The sequence below is a fragment of the Phyllobates terribilis genome, unplaced genomic scaffold, assembly GCF_046119375.1.
Source record: "Phyllobates terribilis strain yellow unplaced genomic scaffold, ASM4611937v1 Scaffold_2__4_contigs__length_985480577, whole genome shotgun sequence".
NCBI classification, from domain to species: domain Eukaryota; kingdom Metazoa; phylum Chordata; class Amphibia; order Anura; family Dendrobatidae; genus Phyllobates; species Phyllobates terribilis.
In genome coordinates, this window is record NW_027362762.1 from 422,797,256 (window position 1) to 422,815,185 (window position 17,930).

Below are 17,930 nucleotides of genomic sequence, written 5' to 3' on the forward strand. Positions count from 1 at the left end.
ATCGGGACCATAGTGTTACGTTTCTCAAATATTGTGTAGAGATTCTAATATATGTGCAATCAACTAAAAGGCTGCCGTATCTTTCCTGCTTCTAGTGCAACGCCCTATCCAAACTCAACGCTGAAGTGGCTTGTGTAGCAGTTCATGAGGACAAGTCCTTTGTAGTTGGCACTGAGAGGGGGAAATTTTTCATAAACTCCAGGAAAGAATTGATAACAGACTTCCAGCATCTCTGCGGTGAGTTCAACAAATACTTCATATTTACTTATCACTATATATTCTATTTAGAATAGAGATATATTACTTGCTATATAAAAATAAGCAACATGTGTTAAGAACATTTAGAACAGTATTTCCCAAACAGGGTTTCATTAAACCTTGACATTCTTTGGGACCAAGATAGTAATTCCTTACATTGTCATTAAAATGTTTATTTAATTATTGATCAGTCTTTGAAAAGTTATGAATCCTTGTAGTGTACTCTATTACCTTATCTTGCCTCTTTTTCTACCAAACTCCACTCTGAAAGGACCTTTTCAGCTGCCTTGTTCATGTACTTAGAGCACCTGTTTTGAACTGTAGGTTTAGTAATTATCTGTACTCCTGTGTGACCTTCTCTGCTCCCCTCTCCCATGCTTAGACACTATTTACAACCAGTCTGTCTGAGTATGGGGAAGGAGAGCATAGAAGGTCACACGGGAGTACAGATATTTGCTAGATTTGAAGTTCAAAACAGCTGCTCTAAAGGGAGAAAAGTTAGAGGACCTGATTCATCACAGCTTTTACACTAGAATTCTGAAAATTTGCAAGATTGTGGTGCAACACGAAGTTGTGTAAAAATTTGGTGACGTTTGGCGTTTTCATACCAGTTTCTCCCAGCTCCACCAAAATAGGCGGAGCTGGGTGGGATGGGGTGTAATGGCGGTGGTCTTATTTATGATGAACTGTGGCTTTTCCCACCCCAGAAATCAGTCACGATCTATGACGTGGTGCACAGAGGCGAAGGCTACTCATCAGACAGTCCTAGTTTGTTAATAGGTATGCGCCTCTCAATGAATTAGGAGCGTCTGACTCCTTCCACATCCAGACCAGCTAGAAAATTGCTGGTCTTGATGAATTGGGTCATAGTCCCCACTTGGCTCTCCTGAGTATGTTTCCTCTGAACCTTCCCAGTGTTTCAGAGTAATGCAATATTGCATTGAGTGCCTGTTTCATGCTGCCCACAGTTCAGGCAGGATGAATCTGTCGACAGGTTCCCTTTAATACTTTAGAATGAAGCTGGTAAATTAGATTATTGTCGCTACACCCCACTTATTTTGCCGGAATCCACTGATGATATAATTCATAACAGGGTTGGAGTTCAACATGGGCAATTCTTTGTCTCTCCCGAGACATAATTCTTGACATTACTCTTTCTGGTTGATTTGTGCATAAAGAAATGGCTGAGATTTTCTGGCTAAGTGCTGTTATATAGGCCACTGTAGGGCTGGTATACCTTTATAGAATAATATTATTGATTACATTTGTCTATACAGAAGCATTTTGCAAATAAATGATTAGCATATGGTATACTGGTTTTAAGCATGGAAAGGAACCTTTGACCGATGTATGCTACTGTATGCCTCCTAAAAAGGATAAGAACAGGTGGTTCCTCTGCGCTTAAGAAGGAAACCAGAATATTCCAGGAGACTCAATAAAAACTTGATGCGGTTTTATTATCTACGCGTTTCGAAATCATCCAATTTCAGTTGTCAGTCTCAATAAAGCTAATCAGGAAGAAAGAGAGGTTTACTCTTTTTTTCCTGATTAGCTTTATCGAGACTGACAACTGAAATCGAATGATTTTGAAACACGTAGATAATAAAACCGCATCAGCAACGCAGAGGAACCACCTGTTCTTATCTTTTTTGTTTTTTTAAACCCGTGGATCTGCAGCAGCTGATCTTCTCAAAACTCTAATACTATGTATTACACAACTCCACCAGGTGAGCAAATCCCTGCCCTCCACTACACCCTTTAAAGAAGTTGTCCACTACTATATAAAATGCCCCCAATGTATTTAAACTGTGGAGAGAAGTCTTTTTGTAATTACCTTGCTTGTTCTTTATTGCCTGTGAGTGGCGCTATCGCTGACCGCTCACAGGCATCATATGACCCTGGCTGCGGCCTCGGCTGACATCCGCTAATGTCACGTCAAGTTCCGGCTGCAGGCGGGCGTGACACAGTGATGCGCACCCCCCTGACTGATGGGCGGTGGGTAAGGTTTTCCCACGCGTCACATCCACCGCGCTCTTTCCCTCTTTTCTGCATTCATCGGGAAAGCGCGTGGTGGATGCTGTGTTGTGATGCACGGGGAAACCCCACCCACAGCCCATCAATCAGCGGGGAGCGCGTCACTGAGTCACACCCATCACGACATCAGCGGATGCCAGAGCCGGCTGCAGCCGGGGGTCATGTGAAGCCTGTGAGCGGTCAGCGATAGCGCTGCTCACAGGCAATAAAGAACAAGCAAGGTAATTACAAAAAGACTTCTCTCCACAGTTTAAATACATTGGGGCATTTTATATAGAAGTGGACAATTTCGTTAATACCAGATAAGACCCTATTTGCGCTTTTGTTCCCCAGCTTCCTTCTACTACTGTATGCCTTCTCACATATATTTCAAATGAAAGGCTCAAACACAATGTGAACAGAACCTAGCGGTTTACCTTGTCTGAACCACCGGAAAAAACTTTTATTCAATAAGATACATGTAAAGTTCCTTTTCATATGAGGACATTTTAACTCTCTTGAATTCATAGACATACAGTATTTGAATTACTCATATTGGAATTATTAGAATTATTAGCATTTATGAGTGAACATTATCACTATTTTACAATTTTACAATTTTTTTATTTAATGAACCAGGTTATCAGTTGTAGCATTGGCCCAATGGTCTACATGCCAGGTTTCTTGTGTGTCCATGCAGATTTATTTCCTCCAATGCATATTTTCTCATCTATAGTTGTCTTTAATCTGTTGCTTACAGCGGGTTCTCACAGAACAGAACAGGAAACAGATGCTCAAAGGAGAAACAGGGATTGCATCCAAAATGTCCAGAGAGTATCCCCAGGACCAAGCTCAGATATTTATCTGCTCAGGAAGATGGTTGAAGAGATCTTTGATGTGCTCTACAGTAAGAAGCAAGAACACATGTTGCCCTTTATTGCACTAATTAGCTAATTTGCAATCATTGCCCAGAGTAAACATGTGAGAGGATGAGTCCTAAAACAATATTTTTTTCCCTTTGTCACTAAACACATCTTCAAAGTGTCATCAGAAAATGACCTAATGTTTAAATCCGCTTTTTATGTTAAATGTATTTTTTTTAATTGTTGTCTTACTTTCAATTTTCCATATTGCTATCTATAAAAAAAAACAAACTTGCACTTTCATATTGGCCACTTGGCCACAAGTTCGATTCATCCACCAAAGAGGTACTGCACTAATCAGCTACACAAGTGTGCACAAAAACCTCTTGTAACACTCCATATAGTTCATTGGAATATGGTGGTGCTCAGCTTCTATAGCGGAAAAAAGAGCCAGAAAAAACGGCACTCACCGTCCTTTATTCCATATCACAGGACATAAAGTGATGTGCAGGGGTGGAGCAGGGAGCGTGGAGGACGATGGCTGGTTTGCATTGCATCAACGCTTCTACAAATCCTGGACTCATAGAAGTGTTGGTGCAATGCGAAACGGCCATCGTCCTCCACGCTCCCTGCTCCCCCTGCCATTTTGTGTTGCACCAACACTTCTACGAGTCCGAGATCCATAGAAGCGTTGGTGCAACGCGAAGCAACTGTCATCCTCACACTCCCTGCTCTTCCCCCCTGCACATCAATTTATGTCCCGTGATATGGAATAAAGAACTATTTTATGGAACGGTGAGTGACGCTTTTTCCTTGCTTATTCTGGCATAAGTTATACTCACACAGGTTTAGTACTGAAGACTTTTGAGCAGTTTCATTACAATGACAAGTAACATCTCTATATACTGTACATTAGATAACACAAAATCCACCATTTGCAAAATTTTATAGTCACAGCTCACTTCCTCCCCTCCTTTCATAATGAACTTTGCCGTAATGAAAGCATGCTCATGAAATTAAAAATAAAAAAAACTATCAAAAATATTTAGACAATATATTCCCTTTAATCATAACAAATAAATAATAATTTGTTGAAAGCAATCCCCTTGTATAAATGGATGTGCTGCCAACAATGTAATGTAAACTGTATAGTATTGTGAAAACTCATGATAATTGAAACATAAATAAATTAATGCCAATTGTATTTCTATATCATCAATCAGCACTTATTTTGGGCAATTTATTTTTACCATTTAAAAGGACCTATATAGTCTTCAGGACGTGAAGGAGCACAGTCGCCTCCCTAAGAGGCAGTGGAATAATAAGCAAGCTGTCTACAAGATCCTGTGTTTCTGTACGGCCTCTTTCATACTAACGTATTATTATACGTCTGTAATACAGATTTGCAGTACAGAAATATAGTTAAAGGGAATATGTCACCCCCTGGGAGATATCAGACCTCTACTATGGGCATACAGGGTATAGAAAAGTAAATCCATACATACCTGTATGGCCTATAGTAGAGGTTTGATTGCAGAGAAAAGTGTTTTTATAAACTCCCCCGGACGCCAAGAAATCCCCGCCAATTTGTTTATTATTCCCCAAAATCCCCACCTATTTGCTTATTTACCATATTCCTGTGACGTGCACTGTGCTCCCTGACTGCTCAGGCATGCGCAAAGCGCCACTCACATAGAGCGCGCTTTGTTCCCGCCTGGCCCCGTCTGCCTGTGCACTGCGCTGCAGGGTTCTATTGCGCAGGCGCCGGGAAGTGACAATGACTCCCCGGTGCCTGCGCATCAGAACCCTGCGGTGCAGTGCACAGGCAGACGGGGCTGGGAGGAAGAAAAAGCGCGTTCTATGTGAGCGGCACTTTGCGCATGCCTGGGAAGTCAGGGAGCACAGTGCACATCACAGGGCCTGTCACAGGGCCCTGTGACGTGCAGGGGAGGGGGAATATGATAATTAATCATATAGGCGGGGATTTCGAGGAATAATAAGCACATAGGTGGGGATTTCTTGGCGTCCGGGGGACGCAATGCCTGTGCAAAACGGAGTTTATAAAAACAGATTTCTCTGCAATCAAACCTCTACTATGGGCCATACAGGTAAGTATAGATTTACTTTTCTATCACCTGTATGCCCATAGTAGAGGTCTGATATCGCCCAGGGGGTGACTGATTCCCTTTAATGAATGCAAATACCAGTCCAAAAATTGATCAAATACTGAAAGAATACTGATGAGATATTGATGTATCTGTATTTTATGTACTCGATACAGACTTCAGTGGGTATATTGTATTTGAAAAGTAGATGAAAGAGGTTTTTTAAAAATTTCATGCAAAACCCATAAATGAAAATATCCCTGTTGGTTTACATTACCACCACATCTCCATACACTTAAAGAAAAAAAAAACAGAATATGGATTACATATCCCATCTTAAAGAGGCCTCTAATGTAAACTTACACTATCATTGTTTGCAGGTGAAGCTTTGGGAATGTCTAATGTTGTTCCAGTGCCATATGACAAGATATTGAAGGATCCTGGTTCATTGGTGGTGCTTGGTTTACCTGATGGCATCCACTTCCAAAAGCCTTCTGAATATAATTTGAAAACTCTGATGCTTATTTTAGAACACAGTCACCATATCCGATTTAAGCTTCATAGGTAATTATACGCTGTCTCTGCTTTAGTCTTAGACCTGATTCTCAAAGTATTCTGACAGTTTTCCAAAGTATAGAACAGTTCATTAGGCTGGATTCACATGAAGCAGATTTTGATGCAGAAATTCTTTTAACTGAAAATCAATTCTCTTCTTCTGAATGGGATTGTTTTGGCACAATTTTATGGATTTCTACAAGTTCCATTCAGATGAATGGGGAAGTTGCAGAAATTTCTGCTACAAAATCTGCCACGTGCTAATTTGCCTAAAAGATTTACATATACTTACAAGGGGAATGGTCAAAAGATACCATAGATATGAGAGTGACCACTTTTCCATTCACTGTTGTTTCCAAGAAAAGAAGAATTGGAATTGTGAATTGGAAAAGAAAAATCACTGAAACACCATCAACAGAACCTCATAAATTGCTAAATTATCAAATGTTCAAATAGTTCTAGACCAATGAGTAACACGTCCATGTTAAGACTGAGAACCTCCTAAAATAAAACCTCCAACAGCATATAAATTTATAGTACTCTGCAAAAGTTTTAGGCAGGTGTGGAAAAAATGCTGCAACATAAGAAAGCTTTCAAAAATAGAAGTGATAATGGTTTATTTTAACAGTTAACACATTAACAGTTTGTTAATTCATCAATTAGTCTATCAATTAACAATATACAAAGTGTCTGAATAAAAGAGAAACCTAAATCAAATCAATATTTGGTGTGACCACCCTTTGCCTTCAAAACAGCTTTAATTCTTCTAGGTACACTTGTACAATGTCAGGGATTTTGGAGGATTAGCAAATCATACCAAACAGTTGATGATGATTATCATATTTATATTATGTTGAAACACTTAAAACTGGATGAGGAGCAGCCAAACTTTTCTACAAAGAGGAGGTTGTGGAAAACAGTTTCATGTCACAGGTCATACACCACGGCAAAACTGAGCACAGTAGCTAGACACAAGGTAGTTATACTGCATCAGCTAGGTCTCTCCCAGGCAAAGATTTCAAAGCTTACTAGTGTTTCAAGATGTGCTGTTTAAGCTGTTTTGAAGAAGCATCAACAAATGGGCAACATTGAGGACCGTAGACAAAGTGGTCTGCTGAGGAAACTTAGTGCAGCAGAGGAAAGACACATCATGCTTTCTTACCTTAAAAAAAGAAATATTTCCAGAAGTTCCATCAGTTCAGAACTAGCAGCATCTGGGGACCCCCCTACATCTATCTACTGTCAGAAGTTGTCTTCATAAATAAATGTCGGCCAAAAAGCTATACCTTCGACATGAAAACAAGGCCAAGCGACTCAACTATGCATTAAAAAATATGAATCAGTGTGCAAAAAAATGTCAGCAGGTTGGTCGATGAGTCAAAATTTGAAATATTTGGCTGTAACAGCAGTGAATATGGTGTACGAAGGGCTGGAGAGTGATACAATATTGAGTGTCTGCAGGCAACAGTGAAGCAATGTGGAGGAAACTTGCTACATTTAAGCAAATAGAATTGGGTTTTTGGTTTGGATTAATGGCGTCCTCAATGCTGAGATATGCAGGCAGAGACTTTTCTGCAGCAGGACCATTACCCCAAACATACAGCCAATATCATTACTAACTACATTGTAAAGAACAACAAGCATTTCTGTAATTGACGATATGGCCCCTAAAGATCCCTGATCTCAACCTCTAGGGACAGAAGGATTTGCGCAAGCCCATATCCACAGAAGATCTGTTGTATGTTATACATGATGTTAGGAACAACCTCACTGCACGATTTCCTTCAAAAACTGCATGCAAGTGTACTGAGAATAATTGATACTGTTTTCAAGGCAAAGGGTGGTCACACCAAATATTGATCTAATTTAGATTTCTCTTTTGTTCATGCACTTTGCATCTTATTAATTGCTAAATATAAACTATTAACACTTCTAAAGCACACTTAAAAGCATTCTTACCTTGCAGCATTTTTCCTCAGCTGCCTAAAACTTTTGCAGAGTACTGTACATACATGCTGGAATAGGTCAAGGTAATTAAAGAGGTTACCTGATGGCAAAAAAAAATTGCACGTCACTTGTAAATAAACTGAAATTACTAACATTAATGGGGCTGTGCGGTCTTTTGATAAAAATCTACAGTCACTCTATGTGATGGCCGACTTCTGAATCCTCACAGCTTGTGCACTGCATGCTGTCAGGATTCTTTGGTGTTGAGGCTTAGAGCAAATGGTCATATGGTCACAAGTATGCGATCTGCACACTTCCGGCCACATTCCAACTAGACATGCTTGACCTCGCTCAATTCATTTGTATTAAGCGAGGCCGAGCATGACTAGTTGGCACGTGACATGTATGTAAATTGCATTCTTGCAGTCATGTGACCACCTGGTCTATGCAGCGCCACTGTAGAATCCCGACATCCTACAGTGCGCACGCTTCAATTATTCAGAAGTCATAACATAACTCGTATAATGACTGCAGACTTTTATTAAAAGATCAGACAACCGAATGAGAATAGATTTTTAAACCATATGAATGAAGAAACCTGAAAATCTGCCTGGTCAGGAACAGGGGTAAATGGCCGATCTTGAACTGGTCAAGAAACAGTACAAACGTGAGTAGCTTTTTAACTCTTTAAGGACCAGAGAATTTTTTTTTTCTTCGGAACCTTGTTATAAACACCATATCTTTTTTATTTTTTTCCACTGACATAGCCATATGAGTGCTTGTGTTTTTGCTGGACAAGTTGTAGTTTTGAATGGCATCAATCATTTTTTTCATACATTATTCTGGAAAACAAGAAAAAATATCCAAGTGTGGTGAAATTGAGAAAAAAAAAATGCAATTCCGCCATTATTTTTGGGCTTTTGTTTTTATGGCGTTTTTTGTGTGGTAAAAATTACAGGGCAACATGATTCTCCATGTCATTGTGATTACGACAGGGATTCATAAGTTTGTAGTTACACTGAGTGACTACAGACTTATCGATTTGGACCAGACAACCCCTTTAATCTGCAGCAGTTGTCGCTAACTCCGGTTGCTGCAGTTACAGGCACATGATATGTAACACAGCCAGGATCTGCCTAGTATGAAGCATGTACAGCTCCTGAGCCAGCTTCATACTTTCTTTAGCGATCTCTATGACAAAAATCTAAGTCATTGGTCGTTAAGAAGTCAATGTTCTTAAATTCAGATTTGCTTTGCTTTGTGATAACAGCCATTTTGGTGAAGGGCAGTAACCTATTAAATTTTTTTCAGACCCATCTAATTCATTGGATTAAACTGTAGTCAACAAATTTTAGAATGGAGCTTTTTCATATTACATCTCTGATTTTAATTGTGAAGTTTCAGTTTTTTAGAAATATTTAACAAAGTAACTAAACTTTTTTTTTATTATTTAGTTATTGATCAGCCTTTGCAAAGTTCTGACTCTTTGAAGGAGAGGATTGCAAAATAAGGTTATGCAATATATTGCAAACACCATTCTGAATGTGCTGTTTTAACAGCGGCTCTAGCAAGAATCCATACTCAAGCAACACTTCCCTATCTGAGCATGGAGGAAAGGAGCAGAGAACCTCACAAATGGAGTGTTTGTAAACAGTGTTTGGATAGGAAATCTTGCTAGAGCAGCAGTTCAAAGCAGCTTCTAAAAGTGCACAAACTAGGCAGTTAATAGATAATGGAGTATATTAAAAAGAATCAGAACTTTTCAAAGACTGATCAATAATTAAATAAGTAAATTAAAAAGTTTAGTTATGCTTTAAATATGTTAGATGGAAGCACTATAGAATATAGGAAGAAATTCAAATATAATGTAAATGTTGCTACTGTTTTTGTATGTGACTTATAATGTTTTACTTATTGTGAAGATCTATTGAAGAGCCCAACAGAGAGTCCAAACCTGGTCATGATTTCAACTGCTCACCTATTACGACAGCAAAGATTGTTCCAGACACAGGTCCTGGTGCCAAAGTACCGAAGCCTTCAGCCCATGAAAATCCACCCAGTATATCAAACTTTTTGTACAATGTCACCCTACCCAATCAGCTATGTATGGAGTTAAAACAGGAGATTCACACCAATATTCCAGGACACAGTACATCCAGTGAGATACTGGGTCACAAGTCACCAGGAGAACAGATGCAGGATTACTCCGACTGTTCCGGTGAGGATTGTTATGTATCTACCAATGATGCATTATTACTGGTCTAATATGTAGAAGATCATGCATGTTAAATGTCCACTAATTTCAAAATGTCTGATTAATGATGTTTCTCTCAAAGTTATATAAGAACTTCCACCCTTATATTGATTGTACCTTCTTTTATATACCCATGATTGTTAGCTTGCCAGATGAAGAGTTGGCCACAACTTGAAACCAGCTAGCCACAAGTGATTTAATAAGAATGGATTAGTCTGTTTCACAAGTCTGTCTACCAAATATGTGGCTAGCTCCTTTACAACAGTATGTTTTAGAGCGCAAATGTATGGCTCTAGTGAAGTATAATGGGGGCTTACCTGCTATGAGTTTATAACTTTTTGACAAGTGATCTATTTTATATTGTACTGTCTTAAGTCTAGTGAGCACTTGTCTGCAAGTATGCAAATCGCAAACAATTACATAGAATGACTACAGACTTTTCTTCTGAGAGCAGACAACCCCTTTAATAGAGGCAGTCTACATTGTGAAAAACTTGACATCCATTTATTTTTTCCTCTGAATGCAGGACAATCTTCAGCAGGAAATAATAGCCTCAGACAAAATGTCCATGCCTCAAAACGTGTGCTGTTTTCAATAGTTCATGATAAAACAGGTAAGTGTGTAATTAGCTATAATAAAGTTATTTATACTGTATTTTATTAAAGTTTATTAATTTCTCCTTTATGAATTGATAAAAATAATCTATTAACACGTCTATTTTTATAAAGCATTTTTACTTTGCAGCATTTTTTTCACATCTGCCTAAAACTTTTACACAATACTGTGTATATGTAGATATAACATACTGGATAGTGACAGCTTGGGAGTAAGCCTGCTCATGGGATCATTATCTTCTGGGATGGATTGTTTGACTAAGGCCACCCACTATCAGTATTCGGTCAGTATTCGGAGTGGGAGACAAAACCAGGAGTGGGTGATAAATGCAGAATTGGTGACTTGTTTCTGTTTTACCTTTTCCCTGATTGTTCCTCACCTGGTTTTGGCTCCCACTCCTGAGAAAAAATACTGACCGAATACTGACCAGATACTGATAGTGGGGCCGTGGTCTAAGAAGAATTTTCATTCCAGTACAACACAGTGGATTATGCTCACCAAACTTTTATTGCAATGTCTTAGCTAGGTCCAAATGAACCTAATTGGCCAGTTCGAAAAAAAGATGAGTAGAGTGGGAACCCACTTTTCTCTTCCCCCATCTCCAGAAACTAGGCCCTACTCCAGGTTTTAAATACAACTAAAAGGAAAAAAAATGGATATATTTTACTGCCCCGCGCACTCCCTGGTTGGCTAAAAGGTGTCACAAATATAACATTTCAGTAAACACCTTTTCGGCCTTTGGGCAACACTCTCACAGTTAGGTTCAAGCCACTTGAACACTAGTTTAATCACATTTACACACCCAAGCTTTTTTTCTGTAGAGAATAATGTTTTGTTATGTTGGCTAGTTCACATTTGTGCTGCTGTCACTTGTAAGTTATGAGTATTCCAGAGGGTTGTGGACAGACACAGATTTACATTAATAAATACATAATTTTCTTTTGTGCTAAAAATATCAGTGTAACTTTTATTATTATTCTTATTAATGATTGATGTCTTAAAGGGACTCTGACAGCGCATAATGACTGTTCACACCAAGTACAGGTGCTCAGTGCACCCTTGGTGTGGTCAAACAGTTCAGTGCACCTTCCCACCTGCTTGTTTTCCATCCTTCTTGTCCTTCTCTTGCTCTACGAAACCAATCAAAAAAGAGTGGGGTCGGAGATAAAGTCTGAACAAGCAGGTGGGAAGGTGCACTGAAATGTTTGGCCACTCCAAGGGTGCACTGAGTACCTGCACTTGGTTTGAACAGTCGTTTTGTGCTCGCAGACTCCCTTTAATATATTTAGGGCTCTGTCTTTTACTAGTGCTTATTTTAATGTATTGTTTTTGGTAGAGAAATGGGACAGTTTTATTAAAGAAACAGAGGATATCAATACCCTCAGGGAGTGTGTACAAATCTTGTTTAACAGCAGATATGGTGAGTATTGATATTCCTGTTACATCTTTGCACCTATCACTTTGTATTATCGGCAATGCATGTTGAATCACTATGATTAAAGAATGCTTATAGCGTTTGAAACGCGTTGATGATCAATATCCACTCACCACTCTTCTATGGATTTTAAATGTTTGAAATAAAGCTCTAATTTTAACCTATTTGGATCGAGCTGGACAAACCCATGTTGTACTTATGCTAGATTTTCTTCAGTTTTGGATTTTCCATAGTCTACAATTGTCTCCAGGTCAGGAAATTCACATAGCTCCTGTCCATGGCCAGAGAGCACTGACCTGGACTGTGAACCGGGGTTGCTCGAATCAATCTGCTCATCTCTAGTCTCCAGTATACATTTTTCATAACTCTCTCCCCAATGTTTATTTTTACTGAATACTACATGTAAAACAGGTTTACTAAGGGAATGTAGAAATTCAGTTGTGAAATTGAGACGAGATTTTGGAAAATATAATTTGGGAAGTGTGAAATATGGATTACATGCACCTTACACTATGGATGAAACCTTGAACGAATATCAACATGTCTATATATGCATCCCTCACCGTCTTGTGGGGGTTCTACTCACTCAGGTGCATCAGGAGGCAAGTTCCATTAAATGTCCATGTCGATTTATTACGCCATAAACCCAGCAAAAGACAAAGGAATACTAACGGCCTTTAGTTCAGGCAAAAACAAAGTAAAGAGTCCTTAAGGCAAAGTCTCTGGTTAGTCAGTCCTGTGGGCCCACAGGCTGGTTAGCATCCAGTCCACTGGCTCAGATGGGAGACCACAACACACAGGAGGCCTTCTCCCTCTAAACTCACCCACCCTGTGCCAAATAACGGCCTCCATTTCATACCTTAACCACACCTAGAGGTGAGGTATGTGGGTAGGAAGAACCCGACCATCTCTCAAACTACCCGTAACCCAGTCCCTGATGCACTAAACAGTCCTCTTAGTGCTTACGTGCACTAGAGAAACACTCCGGGTTACATCACAGAGGACAGCCATGTCTGTGATACATATCTCCCATCAACTATGTGTCCGTTAGCAACCTTACAGTCTGAATATTGTCAATTATAAACCTACTCTAAATGCACTAAATAATCAAAGCATAAAGGCCATTGACAATTAAATATTTACTATGGATAATTTATAATCCACAGTCAACATGTTTATTACTACTTTGTGCTATTGCTATTTGCCTTCAATTTTACTATAAGGAGTTCATTAAAATAGGTTTGATTGAACGGGATGCAAGTTTTAAAGGGAACCTGTCTCAGTGAACTTGTGCGCTCATCAGCTAGCTGCATAATATGGAGCAGCTGGAGTTGAACAGATTGATATATAGGCTTATGGGAAAATATTTACTATACCTTGTATTTTATTCTTTGCAATCATTGCTCTTTTAGGTTTTGCAGTCAAGTGGGTGGTCCTAATGAATGAGTGACAGCTATCTCTGTAGGCACACCTATACTGTAAAGCTGAATATTACCAACCAATTGACTCAGACAGGAATGATCGGATATTTAAGTAAAAAAAATACAAGTTATTGTCACGGGTGTGGTCAGAGGTGACAGACTGTCGCCCTGCTGTGGGTTGCAGGAGATCTCTACGTTTGGCATTGCAGACAGCCTCTTAGATAAGAGGCTGTCTTTAGGACCAAGCGGCTACCTCTCTCTTGCTAATTAGCTCTCTGCCTGGGTGTGTATATACCTGATGTGTCTGAGAAGGAGTCACCGGCTATTTTCATTTCTACTTGTGAGGCTTAGCAGGATCAGTACTTCGTCCTCTCTGGAGCTTGAGGCCGTGTGCATATTTGGACTCATCTAAGGCTAAGCCATTTCCCCTGTTTTGTCCACCCTTGTTGTCTATAGAGTTTAGTGGAAGTTAACTAGTGCTCATCTCCTTCCATCCCTAGCCGTAGCCCTACGCCAGGGAAAGTAGGGCGAGGCACGGGTGCGGCAATTGCTGAGGAGGCAATATAGGGATGTTAGGGGAGACAAGTTGACTCTAGACCAGACTAGGAGGTCTCCACTTCCCCCTTTGCTTAGTGTTTGGGCTCCCTTTCCCTTTTCCCTCTGTGTTGCACTAAGTATTTCCCACTCCTGGCGTGACAGTTATTCTGGGTCTTTTCCCACAAGATTATATATCAATCTGTTCAGCCTTTCCTGAACTATAATAACATGATTATAGACTGCACAGGTATTTCCAAGCTGACAGGTTCTCTTGCTTATTTTATATCTATTAATTATGATTATAAAATGACACTCACAAATGTTGTTTTTTCCCTTCCAGCTGAAGCTTTAGGCCTTGATCACATGGTGCCCGTACCTTATCGGAAGATTGCTTGTCACCCAGAAGCAGTGGAAATTATGGGAATACCTGATAAAATCCCTTTCAAAAGACCATGCACTTATGGAGTGCCTAAACTCAAAAGAATCCTTGAAGAAAGACACAACGTACACTTCAAAATTAAAAGGTAGCATGATGCATTAGTGGGGAAAAGGACAACATTTATCACCTATCCACTGCTGATAACAAGAATGGGGATCCCAAAATGATCACGCATACGCACTATCACTCAATTGAAGGTGTAAACATTCAATGTGTGGGCCGAATGTATTCTTGACTACCACCCCATTACATACCTTACTGCGGCTGTGTTGTGAGAAAGAACCCCCTTGTAATGATTGGTGAGAGTCCAAGAAGTGTGTCGCCCGGTCATTATACCTTTATCACCTATTATTTGGAAAGGTAATGGATGTTGTTCATGGGATAACCCCTCTAAGATAGTTTTGATAACAGAATCCAATTGAAATGGCACCATCATAAATATACCTTTTTTCTTGCAGTATGTTTGATCAGAGAATTTTTGAAGGTAAGTTGAACATTTAATCCATTATTGATCAAAAGCTAAAGTTTCACTTTATATTTTACTTCAAATGGTTTTCCCATCCCTGATATATATGGTACATCCACAGGGTCAGTCCTCTTTGCCTTCTCCACTCTTCTCCATCCAGTCTAGGTTCAGCTGCATCACCTTATAGAACCATAGACGAGGAACCCCCATTCTGGTGATGACTGGGGTTTAAGTGGTCGTATCTGAACCTATCAGATATTTATGCCACATATGCCTAATGTCTGAGATGAGATTAACCCTTAAATTAATTTCTGACTCTGAGTTGAGATGTATTTGAATATTATTTGTATATTAATGATTTTTTTCTGCATTATTAATTAAACTAGATCCTTCTGCACTTCCGAACCATTTGTTTTAGTAAATAATTGAATTCCCCATACTGCAACAATTCAGAAGCATTTTTTCTTAAAACGCTGTATTGTATAATTCCCTGTATAAATTCAAAAACAAATGGGTGTTACCAGTTTAGGGGTGTACGCCTACATCCCCTGATATTGTCCAATCAGTGTTGAGAGTTCTAGACTGTGTATAGACACACCCATTGGCTAGGAGAGTGGTAACACCAACTTGTCAAATTATTTGTATATGTTCAGGAGGAATTATGAACATGACCTTGCCATTGGCTTCCAATGATATTTGAAGTGCTTTGTCTTACGAGACGTCAATAGTGAGAAGCCAGATTTCTTGAGGCAGACAGTTTATAGTATTATTATACATTACAAAAATGGACATCTAACTATAACTAGGTGCTAAATTTACCAAAGAAACATCAAAGCCAGATGTGAACAGCTCAGGAGAAGAAGCTTGCGGAGACCCTCAGAAGCTGGCAGCTGTAGACCTGCTCGGGTTGTCCCTTGGGAACAGGTGAGTTTTATGTTATCAGCATCATCATTTTTGAGCCTACTATTTATTATACGAACAATAATAAGTTGGGCTGTGTTTGCATGAGTAGATTTTCTCTCCAGTCATACTGTTGTCAGGTTACTTATCTTGAGATGTCTTACTATAATTTCCATTCCTAGCACAATAAATCCTTGCTACCAGCTATAATAGTCAGGGCTGCCTTTTGCACAGTACAGATAGTAATGTTCTCAGGGGCTCTCCTAAATAAGGGATCTAATGTGTCTGATCAGAATACAATGCAGTTATCATTCCAGCACATCATTTTCAATCAGGCTCTGTTCAGATTGCATTTCTGCCTCATGTGAATTTACCATAATTCATACAGGTGCCATAGAGACAAAGTGACCATACACAGACCTGTGATGTGAACCAAGAAAACACCACAATTTGTAGTTCCTTCATATGACATAGACCAGTCTCTTTTATGTCATACTGGGGTGGCAATATCTCTATAGAAACTATTGGTGGTTCCTATTGAAGATGAAAAAGATTAAATTGTGTGTAATCTTTCTTTTTGTTTCATATTTTTAGGTCTGAAACCAGCAACATATCTGAAGAATGTGAGCCAGGTAAAGTAAAATTTTATTTTAATCATCCTCACGATACCTTTTTGTATCATTAAGTTCCGCCAGTCCTTAAAACTATTTTTTTTACTGATGGCCTATTCTTAGAATAGGCCATGAGTATGTGAAAGGTGGGGGTCAAATCTTGGCACCCCCTTGCCGATCAGCTGTTACTGGCGACAGGCGGAAGTCCTTGGATCCTGCAGGAATATAGCAGCTCCATCATTTTCATAGTGATCACGGCCAGGTTCTACAGATCCAAATGAATAAGAGGTGGATCTGCAGTGCCTGGCTTCGGCCACTATAGTTTTGACAGAGTTTCATTTTTCCTGCCATATCCAAGAACTTCTAGCCGGTAACAGCTAAAGGGTGGGGGTACCGGGTATCACACCCCTACCTGTCAGATATCGAAGGCCTGTCTTAAGGTTAAACAAAGTAGCGGCCAACCTTTTTACCATGATAAATTATTCTCTAGAGCACATAAACAAAATATCCCTTTATTAACAATGAACAGATTATGTAAATGTTATCCTTTTAAATTAGCTATTTTTCATTTAATTGTAAGAGATTTTTCAGTGAAAATGAAAAGGAAGTAGTCTTCTTCCATATATACAAGCTTCAGACATAGAAACACTGCTGGCTTACAATTGTTGTGGGAACTATTAAATTACCAATCCCCTTATTAGCATTCAAGTGGAGGTGAGACTCAATTGATATTGTATTTTGGCTTTACTTTTGCCCAATAGGCTGGCAAATGTTCACTGGTATATGCCAAAATGAATATGCCTACATATGCAACATTTTACTACACTGCATCAGCATTGTGAAACCAAGCATACATTGGGGTATCGTGTATATTTTTTACTTTGTTAACTGTATGGGAAGTGCAGCATGTGATATTTTCCTATGCTACCTTTATCATGGATAGTACGGACCGGTTTGGCGTATGAACATTCCTGGGTGCATATACAAAATGTACGGTGTGAAAATCGACTAAGAAATGGGTTATTATCAGAGAGCTGTGGAACGAATTATCTCAGGGCAATGGGTTGCGAAAATGAAAACTTGTGTAGTTTTTATCTGGAGAATAGAGATCTAGCAGTATCGACATTACCTAAATTCTAACATTATAATGTGAGGACTGGAAACATTAGAACTCTGTAAACAGAAATATTAACATCCTAGACTATAATTATTATCACACCGCAATTCTCTCACAGTCACATTTACTGACAACATTTGCGGAAATTGTTCCACCTTACATACTAGAGAAAATGTTTTAGTACATTATTAATGAAATGATAGACATTGGTATGGACTTGTCTGTAATCACTATTATAAAAAAAATATTCTCAATTTAACAGGTACATCAAGTGAACAGAATGGACTGAAACAGATCAAGGTTGAGCCTGACGATCATGAAATAATGCAAATTACTGTTCCAGGTAGTGTGACTTGCCGACTAGTTCTTTACTGATACATTTACTGAGTATCAC

At 39.2% G+C, this 17,930-nt stretch overlaps 1 protein-coding gene across 3 annotated transcripts in view; it reads left to right on the forward strand.

Annotated features, from left to right (window-relative positions):
- The window catches only part of GTF2IRD1 (GTF2I repeat domain containing 1), a 102,270-nt gene that overhangs the window by 58,044 nt on the left and 26,296 nt on the right, over positions 1 to 17,930 (forward strand). For 2 of the 3 annotated variants that reach the window (XM_073665166.1, XM_073665170.1), the window contains exons 3-13: positions 96 to 237; positions 3,032 to 3,178; positions 5,620 to 5,803; positions 9,664 to 9,959; positions 10,522 to 10,608; positions 11,947 to 12,030; positions 14,344 to 14,527; positions 14,901 to 14,926; positions 15,715 to 15,832; positions 16,403 to 16,440; positions 17,799 to 17,879. In XM_073665166.1, coding sequence (XP_073521267.1) covers positions 96 to 237; positions 3,032 to 3,178; positions 5,620 to 5,803; positions 9,664 to 9,959; positions 10,522 to 10,608; positions 11,947 to 12,030; positions 14,344 to 14,527; positions 14,901 to 14,926; positions 15,715 to 15,832; positions 16,403 to 16,440; positions 17,799 to 17,879 — 1,387 coding nt within the window. The remainder of the gene's footprint in view (positions 1 to 95; positions 238 to 3,031; positions 3,179 to 5,619; positions 5,804 to 9,663; positions 9,960 to 10,521; positions 10,609 to 11,946; positions 12,031 to 14,343; positions 14,528 to 14,900; positions 14,927 to 15,714; positions 15,833 to 16,402; positions 16,441 to 17,798; positions 17,880 to 17,930) is intronic. The other variant, XM_073665174.1, reaches the window with a different exon arrangement.